This window comes from Moschus berezovskii, chromosome 1 (assembly GCF_049115385.1).
Source record: "Moschus berezovskii isolate FMDL1 chromosome 1, NW_MosBer_1.0, whole genome shotgun sequence".
NCBI classification, from domain to species: domain Eukaryota; kingdom Metazoa; phylum Chordata; class Mammalia; order Artiodactyla; family Moschidae; genus Moschus; species Moschus berezovskii.
Window position 1 is genome coordinate 24,737,981 of NC_142460.1, and position 18,768 is coordinate 24,756,748.

The following is an 18,768-nucleotide window of genomic DNA, read 5'->3' on the forward strand; positions in this document are numbered from 1 at the left end:
TCTTGAGAAAAAGCATAGAAATGAAAAAGCATTAATGAAAATGTGAAAATAATGAAAAACTTTCATCTTTCTTCTTTCATCTCTTGATTTTTGTCTCTTGGCCATCAAATAGCGTATCTTATAAGAGAAAAGACGGTCACAACATTTGACTCACTTGCTATCAGCAGTTGTTATCAAGAGGTCTAAAGCAGAGTAGAAATTAAAGCGATTTCCTAAAATAGGGACAATAGTTTAAGTATTGTTTTCAGCTAAGTATACTATAATTGTCCTCTGTGCAAATGCTTCTACATAAGGCAAGCAAATTGTAATTATGACTAATATAATTATATATCATTATCTAAATTGCATGTGCTTCAGGCTTGTCTCAGAAAATGGATTCCTCATGGATCTTATTCATCATAGTCATCGTCTATTCACCCTGATCAATAATGCACTGGTGTTTCAGTAAATGCTTATCAACAATTAGTTTGAAAAACAACAAAAAAAGAATATATAAGAAATATTCATCTAGGGATGGGAAGCAGAAGCACACAGGTAATTGTGGCAGTTAGGGAAACTGGACTTTGAAGGTCAAAAGATATTTCAGTTCAGTAAAGGACTAGGCAGGGTGTCTTTATAGATATTGAGGCTGGAAAGGAAGCATTGTTAGAGCATGAAAAGGGGACTTTTTACCACTTGGATGAACAGGGAAGAGAAATGAGAAGTGGGAATTACTCTGCACCACTGATTGGAACACAAAATTCAAGAATATAACCAGCACCACAGAATCCAAACAAAAGGACACAATAGACACACTTAGTGGAAATAAAATTGGATTTCTGAACTGGGTTTTAAGACCTTGCTATGAACTATATGCTACATCAAGAGATAAATGCTACCAATTTCTGCACATTTTCAGAAAGCTCCATAAACTCTGGACAATGTATCGAATTGACTCACAGCATGCCCCCCATGAAGGAGAAGTTGCCTCTAGGAAAAAGCTTTCTGAAAATCCTACAGACCTTAATGGAGATAACTATATCCTTCCAAACATATCAGGAGGAGGGTTGGAACTACATGTTTTAGAAGCATGAAGAAGGGGTTTGAAAACTGACTTAGTTCAAACCCTTAACACAGTAGAGATTTGCACTGAACCAAAGTCATAGACAAATTGCTCTCCACTCTCCTACAGCTGCTATAACCCTATTGCTATAACTTATTGAGCAACTCTCAGTTAACTCAGTTAACTATGAAGCCAGCCTTTGACTTGCAAAATATAGAGGAGTGACCTGAGTACAAAAATTAGGATTGGGATATGATGAGGAGAAAAGGGAAATTACAAAGTCAGGAGGTGTGTCTAAGTACACACAAGAGGAGGCTCCCTACTTGTCTTCCATATTGATGTTTTTGCCCTAATGCAAAGAATGAGATTACTTATATCTCAGAAAGTTTAACAACAGGCACTAGTATTGACGATAAAAATACACCATCACTTTTTTAAAGCAGAAGCTAATGTTTGGCATTATGGTCTCTCTTGGCGATGAACTCTGAAGACCAAGTTCTAGGATTGAAAAAAAGCATTTTTCTATATGTGTCATAGCACTTTAACTCACATCGAGTTTGGCCATATAAGCAGCTTAGATGAGAGGTGTAGGCTTTTCCTGTCCACATATCATTTCCCAACATTGATTTATCTTCTAGCATAATCAAGTGATAAAGTGTACTTCTTCATGATATCCATTCGATCTGAATGATCGCCAGAAAATAGGTTTTGTGCTGTGTTGGTTCTGGACAAGTTGATTGCATAGCATATTCTTTAGGTAAAACTTGAATAGCAACATTTTCTTCAAGAAACTCTATCTATCCTGCTGTAGAACTCCTTCTATTAATACTTGATGGTATTTGTGGTGTACAAGTTGTTGGGACAGGGAAATGAAGGAACTGTGCTGTCCGCTGTGTTCATATATAGAAATGAGAATACATTTCTGTAAACTTTGTTCTTTGAGAATGACCTACTAACCAGCCTTCTGCTCACAATCTTGTCATTATCCTTCAGTTCTGCCAAAATGTCTTGCTGTAATGCACACCTGCCCATGACACTCGTAGGCTTGAAACCCTCCAGTGATTCCCAAATGTCTGTGGAGCAAAGTCCAAGCCAATGAGTGTGACTCCCAACACCTTTACAAACAGGCACCTACTCTCCTTCCCAGGCTCATTTCTCATCATTCCTTATCTTGTACGTTGGACCCATGGCAGATGCAACTTGTTTTGTGTTTCAGATTTTACTCAGGCTGTGAATCTTTTTTTGGTCAACTAACTTCTCATCAAGGGCTTCCCGGGTGGTTCAGTCGGTAAAGAATCTGCGTGCAATGCAGGAGACCTGGGTTTGATCCCTAGATTGGGAAGATCTCCTGGAGTAGGAAATGGCAACCCACCCCAGTATTCTTGCCTGGAGAAGTCCATGGACAGAGGAGCCTGGTGGGCTACAGTTCATGAGGTTACGAAGCATCGGACACGACTGAGTGACTTAACACAGCACAGCATAGCACACTTCTCATCCTTTGAGAGTTCAGGCCTTCTTTCCTCAAAGTACGCTTCCCTGGCCCTTTTTTTTTCTTGCAGTTGGGTTAAGTAGGATCCACACTTCTTTCTTCAGTTACTATGTGCAGAGTTTTTATCCTCACACAGTGATTCATTGAAATAATTTAATGTGCTTATTTCTGCTAAACTCTAAACTACTGGGAGTTCTCTTTCCTGATGCTTCTTGGCACCAAGAAGATGAGAACCAGGAATGCCAATGGTGGAAGCCCCAGTCCCAACAGTCAGAAAGGGTGTTTGTTCCTTGTTCTATTCAGGCCCTCAATAGATTAGATAATGACCCCTAACCTTGGAGAGGGCAGTGAGCTCTATTGATTCAAATGGAAACAGCCTCACAGACACACCTGGAGATGATGTTTATCCAGATAACAGCATACTATGACCCAATCAAGTTGACACTTAAAATTAAACATCAAAAGTCAAGTTCAGACTCATTTATAGGTGACATTAATTTATTATATACTTTATGTGTTGAGAGAAATTGCATAAATAGGAAATTACATTTCAGAACAATGAATTTGATGTTAATTTGTAAAATGAAATACAGACAAGACCAGAAAAGACCACACCTGTGAGTACTGACATTAACAGTAATGAAAGCCAAATTCTAGAGTTTTGAATGTGGGGAAGAAAAGTAAGAGATGGCTGTAAAAATAATCTCCGTTAAAATATTAAATGCTTTCTATGTGGTAAGAATTGTATTAAGTGCCATTTAAATCTTCCAAAAACCCTGTATGGATAAACACTGAAGCCTGAGATAACCCAGGTGTAGGTTAAGTAACTTGCTTGAAGTCATACTTCAGAGATTTAAAACCAGCTCTGTGATAAATCCATACTCTTTCCACTGCATTGCTTCTGCCTCTTGGTCAAATGGGTGAATATATTCAACAGACACACATGGCATGAACTCTTTGAATATAGTACAGCTCTCGGGATCTTTTTCACATCTTACATATATCTAATGAATTTGGCGAAGTTGGGACAGGGAAAATAGCTAAGTGCATACAAACGACTGAGTTCTCCTTTATCCTCATTTGTAAGTCAACTCAAATTAGGCAAGGTTATCAAGAATAGCCTAATGATTGAACCTCACAACCTCTGGGGCCACTGTTTTTTATTTCATGAAACGACCTAAGATCTCCATTGTGAGTTTTCTGAAGAGCAGACTACCGTGTTTTATTGGTTTTATTTTATTTATTTGGCTGCCCTGGGTCTTCATTGTAGTGCATGGGCTTCTCTAGTTGCGGAACTCAGGCCCTAGGGCAAGGGTATTCAGTAACTGTAGCATGCAGCCTTAGTTGCACCACAGCATGTGGGATCTTAGGTCCCTGACCAGGGACCGAACCTGTGTCTGCTGCATTGGAAGGCAGATTCCTAGCCACTGGACCACCAGGCAAGTCCTAAACTACTGTGATTTTTAATTCCTCAAATGATGTTGATATATGTGGTAGGCTGAAAAGTGGTCTCCCAAAAGATGCCCATGTCCCAGTCTCTGGAATCTGCCATTGTTACCTTATACAAACAAACAAAAAATTGCATATGCAATTAAATGAAGGATTTTTCTTTAAACAGCAAACATTTATTTCTCACGGTTCCAGATGCTGGAAGTCTAAGATCAGGGAGGCAGAAGGGTTAGGTTCTAGATGACAGCTCTCTTTCTGGCTAACAGATGGCTGCCTTCTTGCTGTGTTCCTCTCCCATGCACCTTCTCCCCCTAGTTTTCTGAGAAATAGTTAGCATACTTCACTGTATAGATCTGAGCTTTCCAGGTGGATTAGTGGTAAAAATTCCACCTGCCAAGGCAGGAGACTCAGGTTCTATCCCTGGGTCAGAAAGATCCCCTGGAGAAGAAAACAGCAACCTACTCCAGTCTTCTTGCCTTAGAAATCCCATGGACAGGAAGCCTGATGGGCTGCAGTCCTGAGATCACAAAAGAGTTGGACACGACTTAGCGACTAAACAATCACCGTATAAGTTTAAGATGAAGAGCATAATGGTTTTATTTACATATATAATGAACTGATTGCCACATAGATTCGGCTAGCATCCATCTATTTTTTTAGTATTTAGTATTCTTTTTTCTCCACTTAAAGAACTCCCTTTAGCATATCTTGTAAGGCAGGTCTAGTGGTAACCAACTTCCTCAGCTTTTGTTTGCTCGGAAAAAAAAAAAAAAAAAACAACCCTTGGTCAATGAATTATATCCTTTACTCGAAGAACAAAAAGGGGCATTACTTCACCTGAGCAGTCGCTTGAAATGGATTTGGATTGACCTTGGAAAACCAAATATTGTGGCTTCCCAGACTTTGTTTAGTCCATGGGCAGACCATTTTACAGTCAATCTTTCTATACTCCCCCATCTAGAGTGTCACTATTACAGATTTGACTGATGTAAAGGTGTTGCTGCTGCTGCTGCTGCTGCTAAGTCACTTCAGTCGTGTCCGACTCTGTGCAACCCCAGAGATGGCAGCCCACCAGGCTCCCCCGTCCCTGGGATTCTCCAGAAAGAACACTGGAGTGGGGTGCCATTGCCTTCTCCAGTGAAGGTGTTCCGTTCTGTTCCGTTCAGTCGCTCAGTCGTATCCGACTCTTTGCGACCCCGTGGACTGTAGCCTACCAGGCTTCTCCGTCCATGGGATTCTCCAGGCAAGAATACTGGAGTGGGTTACCATCTCCTTCTCCAGGGGATCTTCCCGACCCAGGGATCGAACCCGGGCCTCCCGCATTGGAGGCAGACACTTTAACCTCTGAGCGTGCTGATAAAATAGCGAAGTGTTCTGCTATCAAGTTACTGAACTAACACAATGGTTTGTAACACCATGATGAAACTGAATAATTGGATACTGTGATAAATCTGAGGTGTTACAACTTTGACAGTGTTAAGGACGGTAAGTGTTAAACAGTAACGCCATGTTCCTTTTGTCCATAGGCTCAGTGGGATGGCTTGACTGGGCGGATCACCTTCAATAAAACCGATGGCTTGAGGAAGGATTTTGATCTGGACATTATTAGTCTCAAAGAGGAAGGAACTGAAAAGGTAACCTCCTTGATGATAAAATTGGAAATTACAAAGGAGCACCTCTCATGCATTTTGCTTGCACAAGTACGGGAATGATGGAGCTATTTTCTCAGCCTATTCATTTATGTCCAGTTTTCTAGCTCACTCTCTCTGATCTGCAAATTGATGTTGATGTACTAGATTCTTAAATTATGTGTGTTATCAACAGCAATGCTAATGGCTACATAGTGCTTGGCATATTTACAAGCATGATTCTATTATTACATACATACATACCGCCCTAGGCGTGGGGATCATTAGCCCCTTATCTCACAGGTTCTAAGAAATTGAGTTCAGACTTGGAAAATCAGAAGCTGTCAATGATTTATCTTTGGAATGACACCCAAGGGTCAAAAGTGAATTTTAATTGTACTCCATTTTGAGATGGGTGACAGAGGACAGAATGAAGCAGAACGTAAAAGGCTTCCTGAAGCAAACTAACTTTGCATCCTTAATTTTATGAGGAAATATGCTTTAACAATGTATTTTAATGTTGAGTTTGATTTTAGGATTATTATAGTTGTAATTGTCAACCTCTCAATATTTCAAGTTACTATTTAGGGCAATGCAACTGTAAGCTATTTAATTGATTAATAATAATAATAGGGACTTCTCTAGTGGTCCAGTGGTTGACTCTGCACTCACAATGGAGGGACAAGGGTCCAATCCCTGGTCAGGGAACTAAGATCCCACATGCCACACAGCATAGCCAAAAGATAAAATAATAATAATATAACTATTTTTAAAAATAATAATAATAAAAGAATTTGCCTTCTCTTTATGACACCAATTTAGTATTCACAATATATATTGTGAATTCACTATATATTGGGATAATTAACACTTATAGTGAAGATTTTAACTTTTAGAACCTTAGGGATAAAAGATATTGACCCCCCCCAAAAAAAAAACAATTGTCTGAACACCTAAACTCTATAATCCAGTGTTGTTTTCCTTTGTTTTTTTTTTTTTTTAAGTGGACAAAAAGTTATGCTTAATGTAAAAGAACATCTTTGGAAACAATGTTTTGCTTTGAGATTGATTTTTAAAATGAGATAAGGTTTCCATTTCTGTTTTGTGGCTTTTGTTAACCGAAACACATTTAAAAAAAAAAAAAAAGGAAGTCGCTCAGTCATGTCCGACTCTTTGGGATCCCATGGACTGTAGCCCGTCAGGCTCCTTCTTGCATGGAACTCTCCAGGCAAGAATACTGGAGTGGGTTGCTGTTTCCTCCTCCAGGGGATCTTCCCCACCCAGGGATTGAACCCAGGTCTCCTGCATTGTAGGCAGACTCTTTACCATCGAGCCACCAGGGAAGCCACCGAGACACATTTGCCCCACTGCCAAATAGCTTCCTTAAGACAAACAAAGATGAATTAGGCTGCATGTAAAAGGTAGTCTCTGGTGTTGCAGTGCTGAAGGAAAAGAATGAGTCCACAACTTTGAGAATCCATATTAGTCACGCTCGTTTCCCCTTGCCAAAGCGCCCTCTTTCTTGGACTCGTCTCCTCCTCCGTCTCTTTCTCTCCGCGCGCGTCTCTGCCTCTTCCTCTCTCTGTCTCCCTTGCCCTCTCGCTGTCCTCTCTGCCTCTTCCTCTCTCTGTCTCCCTTACCCTCTCACTGTCCTCTCTGCTCTCTCATTTCTTCACCCCATCCCCTCTTCTGTTAGTTTAACACACTCTGACAAAGCACAAGGCACCCACCTCACTTCTGTAATGGAATGTGGACGTTGGGCTGCAGGGAACAAAAGGAAAGAAAATCATGCTTGTTATAGACGAAAAGGCTATAAGAGTTCTGTTTAAAAGAAAGTGTCTGCGTCTCTATACCTGCTTTTTCTGTCTCCCTCTCCACGGCACTGACAGTACGGAACTGCAAGAAGGAAGTCTGTTAAGGAAACTCTTTTTGGCTCAGGCTTGTGACAAAGTAGATGGAGCTGTTGTGCTGTCCCAGCGACGTATACACGGCGATACTATGCACATTCTAGTGGTGTTTTTCTAACAAAGGCAAAATCGAATTAGATGAAAGTGTTTTCTCAGTTTGTTTCCTATCTCTTCATTGTTTGCAATACCTTTTCTTTCTTCAGGCGACTCGGGCTCAGTTCCTTAAGGCTGACTGAGCCTTAAGGCAGTGAGGGAAGCCATCTCATCGCTTTCAGGTGGCAAGGAAGGAAATGCCCAATCTTTTCATGTCAGCCTTTTGCAGGGTCCATAAGGAAAACTGTTTTGTTTTGTTTTTAAAAAAAAAAGCCTATTTTCTCACTTTCACTCAAGTTTCTAATCCCCAGAAGCACCTAGTCAAAGAATAATAAGCACATTTTCTTCTCACTAAGGAATAATGTGTGTGTGTGTGTCTATGTATGTGCGTGTTGGTTGATTGACACTTTAACAGGAATGATGAAGACCTTAAGCTCTGCAGCATAGGTGTGCATATTCAAAAGAATTTTGCCTTTTTTTTTTGGCATGCAAAAGCAAAAGTGAAAATCAGATTCCACCACCAAGGAGAAGTAACTTCTGTAGGATCCAAGTACTTGGTTCATGTCTTTACTGTACCTATTCTCAGGCTTTCTGTTGAATGAATTTGCAAGATTCCAAACAATGGGTGGGGGGTGTAACTGTGAGCACTCACGTGCCATGATGCCTTTTGGCTTCCATGCTCCATTTTAATTAAGTGCTATTTTTATTTTTCCCCTCTGAAAACCAAGGCTGCTGGCGAAGTGTCTAAACACTTATATAAAGTGTGGAAGAAGGTTTGTACAAGGAGAAAACCTCCAGGAAATCCGGGAGTGGGGTGGGAAATACCAAAGGAAAAGCCTACATCCTTCCAGTTTTGTCAGACCAGTAGCTCTCTAATTGCAGTTTAGAGGCGAAATTCCACGTGAAGGGAGAACATGGGTGATTGAATATGTTGTCTTTCAACAACATTGCCTGGGAATTGAAACAGACTTGAGGTGGATTAAATAATGATGGATTAAATATTTCCCTCTAGATTATTTTTGTTTCTCCTGGGTAGGACCAGTCCCTGTTAGGACTAAAAGCAGGTAGCTGCAACAGAAGCAGACACTGGTCCATTTATATTCTTTCATGACTCTAAATATTTTTTCCCTAAGGGGGAAAAATTACAATAGATTTGATCCATCAGACTAGTCAGATAGGCTAAGGCTCCAAGGGGCCGAGACATCTCCTTCAATGTCACCACCACAAAATATATGATCCATTTTCAGAAATTCCCTTTTATTACACACCATCTTCATTTTATGCAGAAAAACAAAACCTTGTCAGTGCATATTGTTTCATAATTTGCTTTAAAACCACAGTTTCCAGACGACAAAAACATTAGAGATTTTGAAAAGGAAATGAGATTGTCTTGTAAATCATTACACCTACTATTTCATAGCTTATTGTACAGTATTATGTTGTCAATGAATGTGCACAGATTTATTATAGAAACAAAAGTTAGACATTACAAACATTCTGATCAGGAAAATGTCCCAGCAATATGCAAACATTGTCTTTCAGTCTATCTCCCTCAAACCACTTGCTAAACTACCTGCTGATTGACATATGGACCTTAAATTACTCCAGGTTGTTCAACTTAACGGTCTGTCAGGTTCACTTTCATCTTTTGAATTATGAGTTAAGTCACAGAAAGTGTAAACAGTTTCTCCCTGTAGTCAAAAGCCTTGTCTCCCTTTTGGAGCACACTCAGATGAGCTCCAAAATGTCCTGCTTTTAAGTTTAAATAAGCACAGGTTTAATAACCTTGTTTTAATTTTCGATGAATCGGGCTACCAAAGTCACAAGGAAGACAATCCCATCTCCTCTATGCTAATACATAGATGAACCTAGCTGGTACCCAGAAAAAAGCTTATTACACTAATCCAGCTTGAGACTCCAGGCATTTTCTGCAATGTTGAATTAATTCAAACAAAATATCCTTGGGAATGAAATCCAAGTCCTGAAATTATCCTCAGGGGAGGGGAATGTCCTTTATTTGTCACTAAACTGCAATACTCGCCCCCACTTCCCAAGGATGCCCTTCCTGGCTTTCCTCCATGCCTTTGTGCCTCTTCCTTCTGCTGACCCATTGTTGCAAGCTGTATATACTGTGGTGTGCTGTTTTGTGTTATGACTGTTTATCAACAATTCGCAGTAATCTGAGTGCTAGCACAAGAAGAATTGAGACCCAACCAACACACTGTCCTCTCCCTACAAGATTCCACCTGACAGCAGAAGGATTCACTCCCATTGCATTCTAATTCCAAAAGCGCTTCTCTACACACTGACGTTTTTCAAACGAGAACAGTCTGCCTGAAGTTCTTTCAAAGAAAGGGATATGGTGGTCTTTACAAAGCTCATCACTAAAACATATGTTTATAAAACTTGTCATATAGCAAACAGAGTCACCTTTATCCCCTAGATACTGGATTATGTCACTCAACAACTTTGGATTTTGAGTTTGCGTGAGTCACTCAAGGTTTGAGAGATGGATCTTAGCCACTTTCTGAGAATCCCTTTGTCACATTACCTTTTTTAAAAAAGGCTTGCTTAATTGCACTTAAGTCCTCATTTTCAAATGCTTCCCTCTGTTGTCCTAGATGATAAATGACTGCTCCCTCATGCCAGTTTACAAAGTGAAAGAAGACGGAATCAGACTACTTAGTTTTTTATTATTCCTCCCCACAAGTTGGAGAAGGCAATGGCACCCCACTCCAGTACTCTTGCCTGGAAAATCCCATGGACGGAGGAGCCTGGTAGGCTGCAGTCCATGGAGTCGCTACGAGTTGGACACAACTGAGTGACTTCACTTTCACTTTTCACTTTCATGCATTGGAGAAGGAAACGGTAACCCACTCCAGTGTTCTTGCCTGGAGAATCCCAGGGATGGGGGAGCCTGGTGGGCTGCTGTCTATGGGGTCGCATAGAGTCGGACACGACTGAAGCGACTTAGCAGCAGCAGCAGCAGCCCCACAAGTAATTGATCCACCTCCCACTGCTTCTCACTGGTAAATTACTGCTGACCACTTTTGCTGTACAGTTTGAAAACGAAGGTTCTGCTTCCTAGAGGCAATCCTCCAAGGTCAGAGGACAGGACTGAAATGCTAAATGCTGAATATCCAGGCATCTAGTCCTTCCACCAGTACTTAGTGACTGAACAACAGCCTCCCAGCGGGGATGAATCATGGGAGTTTGCTTTTTCAGAAAGAGACATTTGTTAACGTGTTATTTTACTTCAGTTAAATAAAAGGGAAAGCCAGTTGACAACTTTGGTTTAAAAGACACACATACCCCTGTATGCAAACATACACACTCAACTTGCTTTGCTGATTAAAATGTTTGGAAATACAAGGCTGAGGTCATTCAGCCCTCATATGGAAACTCTCTACTTCCCGTGAATCACTTGATCTTTACCTTTTCTTGATATTCTTTCAGTGTAGATTTGAGGACACTTCTGTTACACCAACGGTAGGAAAAATTCTTATTTTCTAATTTTATGGAGGAAAGTCTACACTGCTTGGTACTTTGGGACTCATTAGGTTACAAATGCAGCAGCAAAGATATCATACCTTCCACCTTTTTAGTGAGGCTGGTAAAAGAAGCAAAGCCAGATACTAAGCTGTGGGGTGTATTTGTCTACAATTTCAGGTTTGTATTTTAAGAGAGAGTGATGTTGCAAGGCCAATCAGGCCTGCCATTTCAAATATTAGTGTAAGTCCTTTAAACACTTGACTTTAATAAAATCAAGAGTTATTGAGAACACACTTCACTTCTTAACAAACTGGCTAAAATGCCATTATTTTCTCCAGCTTTCAATATTTAATTAAAAATTAGGCTCCCCTCTCCCCAGTGCCTAAGTCAAGGTTTAATTAAAAACACAGCAAGGGCCAATTGAAACACGGTCTTCGTAAAATTCAACTGTTTACAACCTAAATAGTAGTTTTGGCTAAAAACTCATAGACTCTCTACTGTAGCTAGTCAGAGATACATTTCTTGGAAGCCAGGGTCCCTGCCCCCAAAAAGTGAGAAGAGGGGTGGAGTTCAGAAGAAAGGGAAGAAAAAAAATTTTTTCCCTTTTTCTTGAGTTCAAAGCCAGACAAAGAAAAGTCAGGGTTCTTCAACCAGCAGGCATGTGTTTCATGCATTCTAAGTGACGGATATTACACTTGATCCTGGAAAGACTGAATGGTCATTAAAGCTGTAATCCTACAGCTTAAGCCTACCTCTAGTACTCTCTCTACAGACAGGATCAAAATACTTTCAAATGCAAAAACTACCCCCAAAACCCATTTACCTAGACCTGTCTCCTTATTCACTACTGAGCTAGCCCTTATTAAGTATTGAAAGAAGACAGTGAAACTGAAATAGTTCACATCGATGAACAAATCTGTAATAGTCCTTGAAACTACCTCCAAGAATTTATATTATTTGTTGGGCTAAATCAATTTTCAGCTGCTGCATTTGGGCAGTAAGTCAAACTAAGCAAATAGAAAAGGAAAGAAGCCTAACATTCCTACAGGTGAAATTCTATTCAATCATCAGAAGAGTTCCATGGTCTCCATTTTACTGATAGAGAAGTTAACTTCCCCAGGATCACACTGCTGGTAAATTGCAAAATTAGAATCTGGACAAGAGTCCATCCGAAAAGCTCACACTCTGCCCAGCCAGACGTCCTCCCAGTGGAAGAGTATATTTAGAGATCAAGCTTGGTTCTACCCTGTCCATCGCAGACTGCATCCAAGTACTGGCATTCCTAAACTGTCCCTGTTTTTCATAGACCCTTTATCAGCTTATAAATTTCAAAGAAAAAGGATTTCACTAATGATTCCAAGTTGTTTCATAACAGGGCAAGCTTAAAGAAATTACTAGAGCAACCATTTTTAAGTCCTTTAATGTTAACATTCCTTTATTGTTAACGTTCATGCAGCTCTTAGCATATACTAGTACTTTCACATGCATCTACTCATTTGATGGTCTCAACATCCCTATAAATTATTTTATAGGTGGAGATCCAGAGCTCAGAAAGGTTAGTATCTTGTTCAAGGTCACCCAGCAATCAGGTTTGCATTCCACCTCACTAGGCTGTCACTAAATGCTTCCAGAAGACTTCAGACAAAGAGCCAGATCCCTAAGGCCCTGCTCCTAGATTGCCCCAGAGGCAGAACAAATCAATCTACTTCTACAGACTGTAATAACCCAAAATGAGGTGGCCACAGGAGGCAATTGGTGTTACCATTTCTTAAAAGAACAGTAGGCTTCACTGACTGCCAATCATAATGGTTGGTTCTGCGACAGAGAGATCAATAAGCAATAGAAGTAATACCTTCACTAAAGGCATTCATGGTCAAGTGAACAAACAAGAAGATAAGCAGATGATAAGAACAGAAGAAGGTCTGTAACAGAGGTACAATGAAGGTACGAACAGCGTTCTACCAGAGTCTACGAGAGACACCCTCACCCAGCACTAGTTCCTCAATGACAGACCTAGAACTTGGTCTCCTGCCCATCCACACTTTTTGTTCCATTTATCTTTCCCTTTTAGATGCCCAGCTTCTTCACTGTCCACCCTGCCTCCTCCGTCCCATTTCTCATAAGTTTTAAAGGCACTGATGGTAATACTTTGCAACGTAAGCTCTGCATCAGTCTAATGTAAGCTCCACCAGGGCAGAAGTCTCTGCCTCTCTTGTTCATTGATACGTCCTCCGATGCCTAGAAGAATCCCTGGTTTATACGTAGGTGTTCAACAAATACGTATTGGAAGAAAATCTGATACTCATTTACTAATTCTTAATTTAGAAAAGAACACTGAACTTAATAAATTAAAAAGACCTCCCCTACCTCCACCCCACATAGCACAGATTTTCTGTTCCACATACGCAGTTGTTCTTCCACTGTTTTGTTTTCCCACATGTAATAGCTTCCCCTGTAATGGTGCCCTGGTGTCCTCTTCCCAGACTTCTGTGCCCATTCCTGGTGTAGAAGGGGCCTCTCTTTAGCATAAACGCCAGCACTGACAGTCAGCAGCCTCTGATGTGATGTGTTCTGTGTAGATCGGGATTTGGAACTCCAACAGTGGGCTTAACATGACGGATGGCAACAAAGACAGGTCCAATAACATCACCGATTCTCTTGCCAACCGAACGCTCATCGTCACCACCATTCTGGTAAGTTGAATCTGTGGAATCCGGGGCGTCTGATCGAAACTCCTACTCCAGACCTGGAAGGATTCCTCAGCTACCTTTTTCATGCCAATACCTCTGTGTGCAAATGTCTATTTTTAATTGGGGCACTAAAAGCATATGTTTACGAATATCTGTGATGGACTGAATTATCCACTTTCACCGTTGTTCTGAAGCTCTCCAATCTGCCGTCCATGCTCAGTGATGCTCTGCTCCACTCTCTAGTCCTACCCAGCTGGTTTCCCTTGCTCTCTGGCTGCTGGTTGGTTTCAACCAGGGGGAGATTCTGGTAAAAGACCAGGGAGGTGGATGGAGGAAGAGATGCAAGATGTCTTTCCCTGTTTCCCAATAGTGTTGTCATAACCTCTGTCCTTCACAGCCACAGCTTCTCTCCTGTCACTGATCCTGCTTCCATACTCTACCTGCATCGCACTCATGGACCGCTCTTTCCTCCCTTCCTGCCTTAGCCCTAGCCTCTAATTATGTCGGTGGCGGGTCTTCCCGGTTGCCATTAGCAGTAAAGAACCCACCTGCCAATGCAGGAGACATAAGAGATTTGAGTTTGAGCCCTGAGTCAGGAAGATCCCCTAGACGAGGGCATGGCAACCCACTCCAGTATTCTTGCCTGGAGAAGCCCATGGACAGAGGAGCCTGGCAGGCTACAGTCGACGGGGTCACAGAGTCAGATATGACTGAAGTGACTTAGCACAGAGGGTCAACATCCCTCTATTACTCTTACCACATCCCTGTTGTTTGCTTTAGAGGCAGGAGACAGATGGGCTCCAGGTTAGACATTTATAACCAGCCTCCTGTTCACGGGGCTTCCCAGGTGGCATTCGTGGTAAAGAACCTGCCTTCCTTCAAGTGCAGGAGATGTAAGAGACTTGGGTTCGATCCCTGGGTCAGGAAGATCCCCTGGAGGAGAGCATGTCAACCCACTCCAGTATTCTTGCCTGGAGAAGCCCATGGAGAGAGGAGCCTGGAGGGCTACAGTCCACAGGGTCCCACAGAGTCGGACACAACGGGAGCAAATTAGCATCCATGCATGCACCCCTGCTTACACTTCATGGTGCAGGAAAAATGGGCTTCAGGCCTGACCCTTAAAACTGGCCTCCTGTTTGCATTGTCTGAGTCAGATCAGTGGGCTCCAGGTTAGGAATTTACATTCAGCCTCCTGTTTGCTCTCTGAAATGGAAGTAACAACAGAAGCAGGGATAAATACCCAGGTTTAGTCTCTTGTGGACACATTAAGAAAGCAATCGTGCAGGAACAGAGAGGGACTAGACCTTGCCTGAGTAAAGGATCAAGAGATCACATAGCCCCTCTCCTTGGGGCAAGGGAGACAGTACACCTGTGCATAGAGGCTCTTTGGGAATCAAAATTCAGGGGATGCCAGTCTTGCTTCTCTCCTCCCAGATGCCTTTGCATGGAAATCCATCTTATCCAGGCGCACTTAGGGAAAGGTCTTGAGACAAATTAGCTGGGGCGAGGTTCGGTGGGGGAGGAACACAACTGGTCAGTGGGAAGAAAAAGATTCAGAAAAACTATCCCTTTATAAAGGATATAAACTTCCCAAAGACACACCTCTCTTGCAGAGCTCACCTGTGTGTCTTTCCGCTTGCACTCTGCTTTTCCAATAAACATTTTACTTTTCTCTTCGCCTGCCACCTCCTCATTAGAATTCTTTCTGATCAACATAAGCAAGGACTGAGGATTTATGCCCTAGTTGCTGGACTCTGTGGTCTAGCAGTTAGGACTCCTGGTCAGGGAACTGAGGTCTCTATTCCAGCTGCTGCTCGCTGCTGTGTACATCCAAAATCACCTTGGCCTGCTCATTCCACTGTACTGCTCCTTTATTAACTGTACTCCTTTCTTGAAAGAAAAGTGAAAGTGAAGTCGCTCAGTCATGTCTGACTTTTGTGACCCCATGAACTGTACCCTACCACGCTCGTCCATCCATGGGATTTTCCAGGGAAGAGTACTGGAGTGGGTTGCCATTTCCTTCTTCAGAGGATCTTCCCAACCTAGGGATGGAACCTGGGTCTCCTGCATTGTAGGGAGACACTTTACCATCTGAGCCAGGGAAGTCCTTTCTTAACTGCTCTTTAAAAGCCTGCTCTCGTTGCAATCCTACCATGCCCCATTCAGCCACTGTTCACTCACAGACTGGGCTTCCTCCCTCTTTGCTCCTCCCCAATCCACAAATTGTGCTTCCCAGGTGGCGCTACTGGTAAGGAACCCGCCTGCCAGTGAAAGAACATAAGAGTTGTGGGTTCAGTCCCCAGGTCAGGAAGATCCCCTGGAGGAGGGCATGGCAACCCACTCCAGTATCCTTGTCTGGAGCATCCCATCGACAGAGGAGCCTGGTGGGGGACAGTCCATGGGGTCTCAAAGAGTCAGACATGACTAAAGTGACTGAGCAACTTAGCACTCACACAATCCAAGAAATAAATAGGAGTGGTCACCTCTAAAATCATCACTTTTGGACATTCCTGTTTTGATTCACTCCATTATGTGAAATTTATTTCTGAAACAGTTTTTGAGAATCGTTCATCTAAAACGAAAATTTTTTTTTCTGGTGACTAGTTTCTCTGCAACTTTCTCATGGAAATATAGAGTTTTCTACTTCTATCAGTTTGTTTGAGGATAAGCCTAAACATACAGGACAGATCAGTAACGTATTAACTATTCTGATTTTATAAAATATAAAATAAAGTAAAATTTTACTTAATCAAGTGAGAATTAATAAGGCTAGAGATACGTAGTTGTAAGGAAACGTCCAGTGTTCATAGGATAGGGGATTTTTATCATATAAGCAAAGAATTTACCAGATGGGATCTCTGAGATGAGTTCAAATGGGAAAATGTAACTGATGATGAAAGGGGACATCAAAACTGTCTTTGACTAAGATATCCTGAAGGAAGCCAGGAAAAATATGTAAGTAATAAGGGAAGAGTGAAATTGAGATGCAATTTAGCTGAAAAATGAGAAAATTAAAATATTTAGAATACTTAGTAGACAGGAAATTTGAAAAACAAGAGAATATATTTGCTGACTTGGATTTCTTTTTGTGAGCAGGTGAAGCTCATAGATAAAAGTCAGGAGGGTAGGTGGGTCTAGCCCTAGAAGCTTAGGTGTAGGCGCGGCTGGAAACCAGCCAGCCAGACATCAGATCCTCTACTGCCTTCTCGGCTAGAGCTAAAGTTTAAACATAATCCTGTCTTTGTCACACCGTTTACTCACAGTTCTGCCCTCAGCAGTGGAGGGGAAAACTCTCAAAGAGAGAAAAGGGAGAGAAAGTAACATAGGAAGTGTTCTATATTTATAGAGGATGCACAAAAGATGAGCTTAGTAAAGGCAGACATGGAAGTGACTTTCTTTAGTATTCTCAAATCTTAAAAACCGTTTTCAAATATTTTATATCTTCTGGCCGTTGTTGGAGCTCATGTAAGCAAATTCTGCGTTTCATTATAGCAGGGTTTCACGTGTGATTTGTTTCATATAGGAAGAACCCTATGTGATGTACAGGAAATCTGATAAGCCCCTGTATGGAAATGACAGATTTGAAGGATATTGCCTGGATCTATTGAAGGAATTGTCAAACATCCTGGGTTTCATTTATGATGTTAAACTCGTCGCTGATGGCAAATATGGAGCTCAGAATGACAAAGGAGAGTGGAATGGAATGGTCAAGGAACTTATAGATCATGTAAGCAAAAATGTATCTCCTACACTGTGGTCTTAAATGTCTAAAAATTACATAATGAGAAGTAAATGAAAAGAGAAAGATGTTTGAGTCAGAATCAGAGGGCATATTTTATTTTTTTGAATCATTAAAAAAAAAGTGGTAGAAAACAACCTATAAATGTAGTTTCCTTACTTAGGAGGGCAACAGGGATAAAAATTGAGGATAAAAATTGATGGGCTCATCCTTCACACTGAAGAATAAACTTGAGTGATTCTTAGATTAAATAAGGAATTCTGAAGTTTGCAGCTTGAAGCAAAATCTCATCAACTAATTTTATGACCAAGGTGCTCATTTCTTATTTTTCTCACATGTCCTTTTTTAGAGACATTTTTCTGCAATTTTTTCCCTTCCATTTAGTTCCAGAAAGTGTGTGTGTGGAACACATATATATTTGAGTTTAACACATATGTATTTGAGTTTGAGCAAAGGCTGAGAGATGGTGAAGGAGAGGGAAGCCTGGCAAGCTGCAGTCCATGGGGCCACAAAGAGTTGGACATGACTTAGCAACTGAACAATAAATACATATATATTGGAGAAGAAAATGACAACCCACTCCAGTATTCTTGCCTGGGGAATCCCGCAGACAGAGGAGCTTGGTGGGCTACAGTCCATGGGGTTGAAAGAATCAGACATGACTTAGTAATTAAATATCACCTGCCATACATACGTATGTGTGTGTGTGTTTCATACCTTCTGGTTTCTCTTTGGTAACAAATACTATTTCATAAACATAACTGTGTAAGTCAACTGTTTTTATGTCAAAGTCAATCATCATAGAAACTTCTTGTGTGAGTTTTTGGAGTTGAGAATAGGAATCAGAAGAACCAGGAAAAGTCTAGACATTCTCTCAGAAGCTAGACAGCTAAAGGGACAATTTCAAACTTGCTTTTGCAGAAGGCTGACCTGGCAGTGGCTCCTCTTACCATCACCTATGTGCGGGAAAAAGTCATCGACTTCTCCAAACCCTTCATGACCCTGGGCATCAGCATTCTCTACCGGAAGCCCAATGGCACTAATCCAGGGGTCTTCTCCTTCCTCAACCCCCTGTCTCCTGACATTTGGATGTATGTCCTCTTAGCCTGCTTAGGAGTCAGTTGTGTACTTTTTGTGATCGCAAGGTAAGTTAGAGAATCACTAAACTTCTAGCAGATCTAGGTCCGTCTCAGGTTGACCTGTGCGCTCTAGAGGTAGACAGAGATCATGAACGTCAAA

General features: G+C 41.4%; 1 protein-coding gene across 6 annotated transcripts in view; it reads left to right on the forward strand.

The window, feature by feature from the left end:
- Positions 1–18,768, forward strand: part of GRIK1 (glutamate ionotropic receptor kainate type subunit 1) — a 460,642-nt gene that overhangs the window by 391,347 nt on the left and 50,527 nt on the right. For 3 of the 6 annotated variants that reach the window (XM_055421544.2, XM_088836755.1, XM_088836791.1), the window contains exons 8-12: positions 5,507–5,614; positions 8,337–8,381; positions 13,680–13,793; positions 17,314–17,517; positions 18,451–18,674. In XM_055421544.2, the coding sequence (XP_055277519.1) occupies positions 5,507–5,614; positions 8,337–8,381; positions 13,680–13,793; positions 17,314–17,517; positions 18,451–18,674 (695 nt within the window). The remainder of the gene's footprint in view (positions 1–5,506; positions 5,615–8,336; positions 8,382–13,679; positions 13,794–17,313; positions 17,518–18,450; positions 18,675–18,768) is intronic. The other 3 variants (XM_088836734.1, XM_088836820.1, XM_088836852.1) reach the window with 1 other exon arrangement.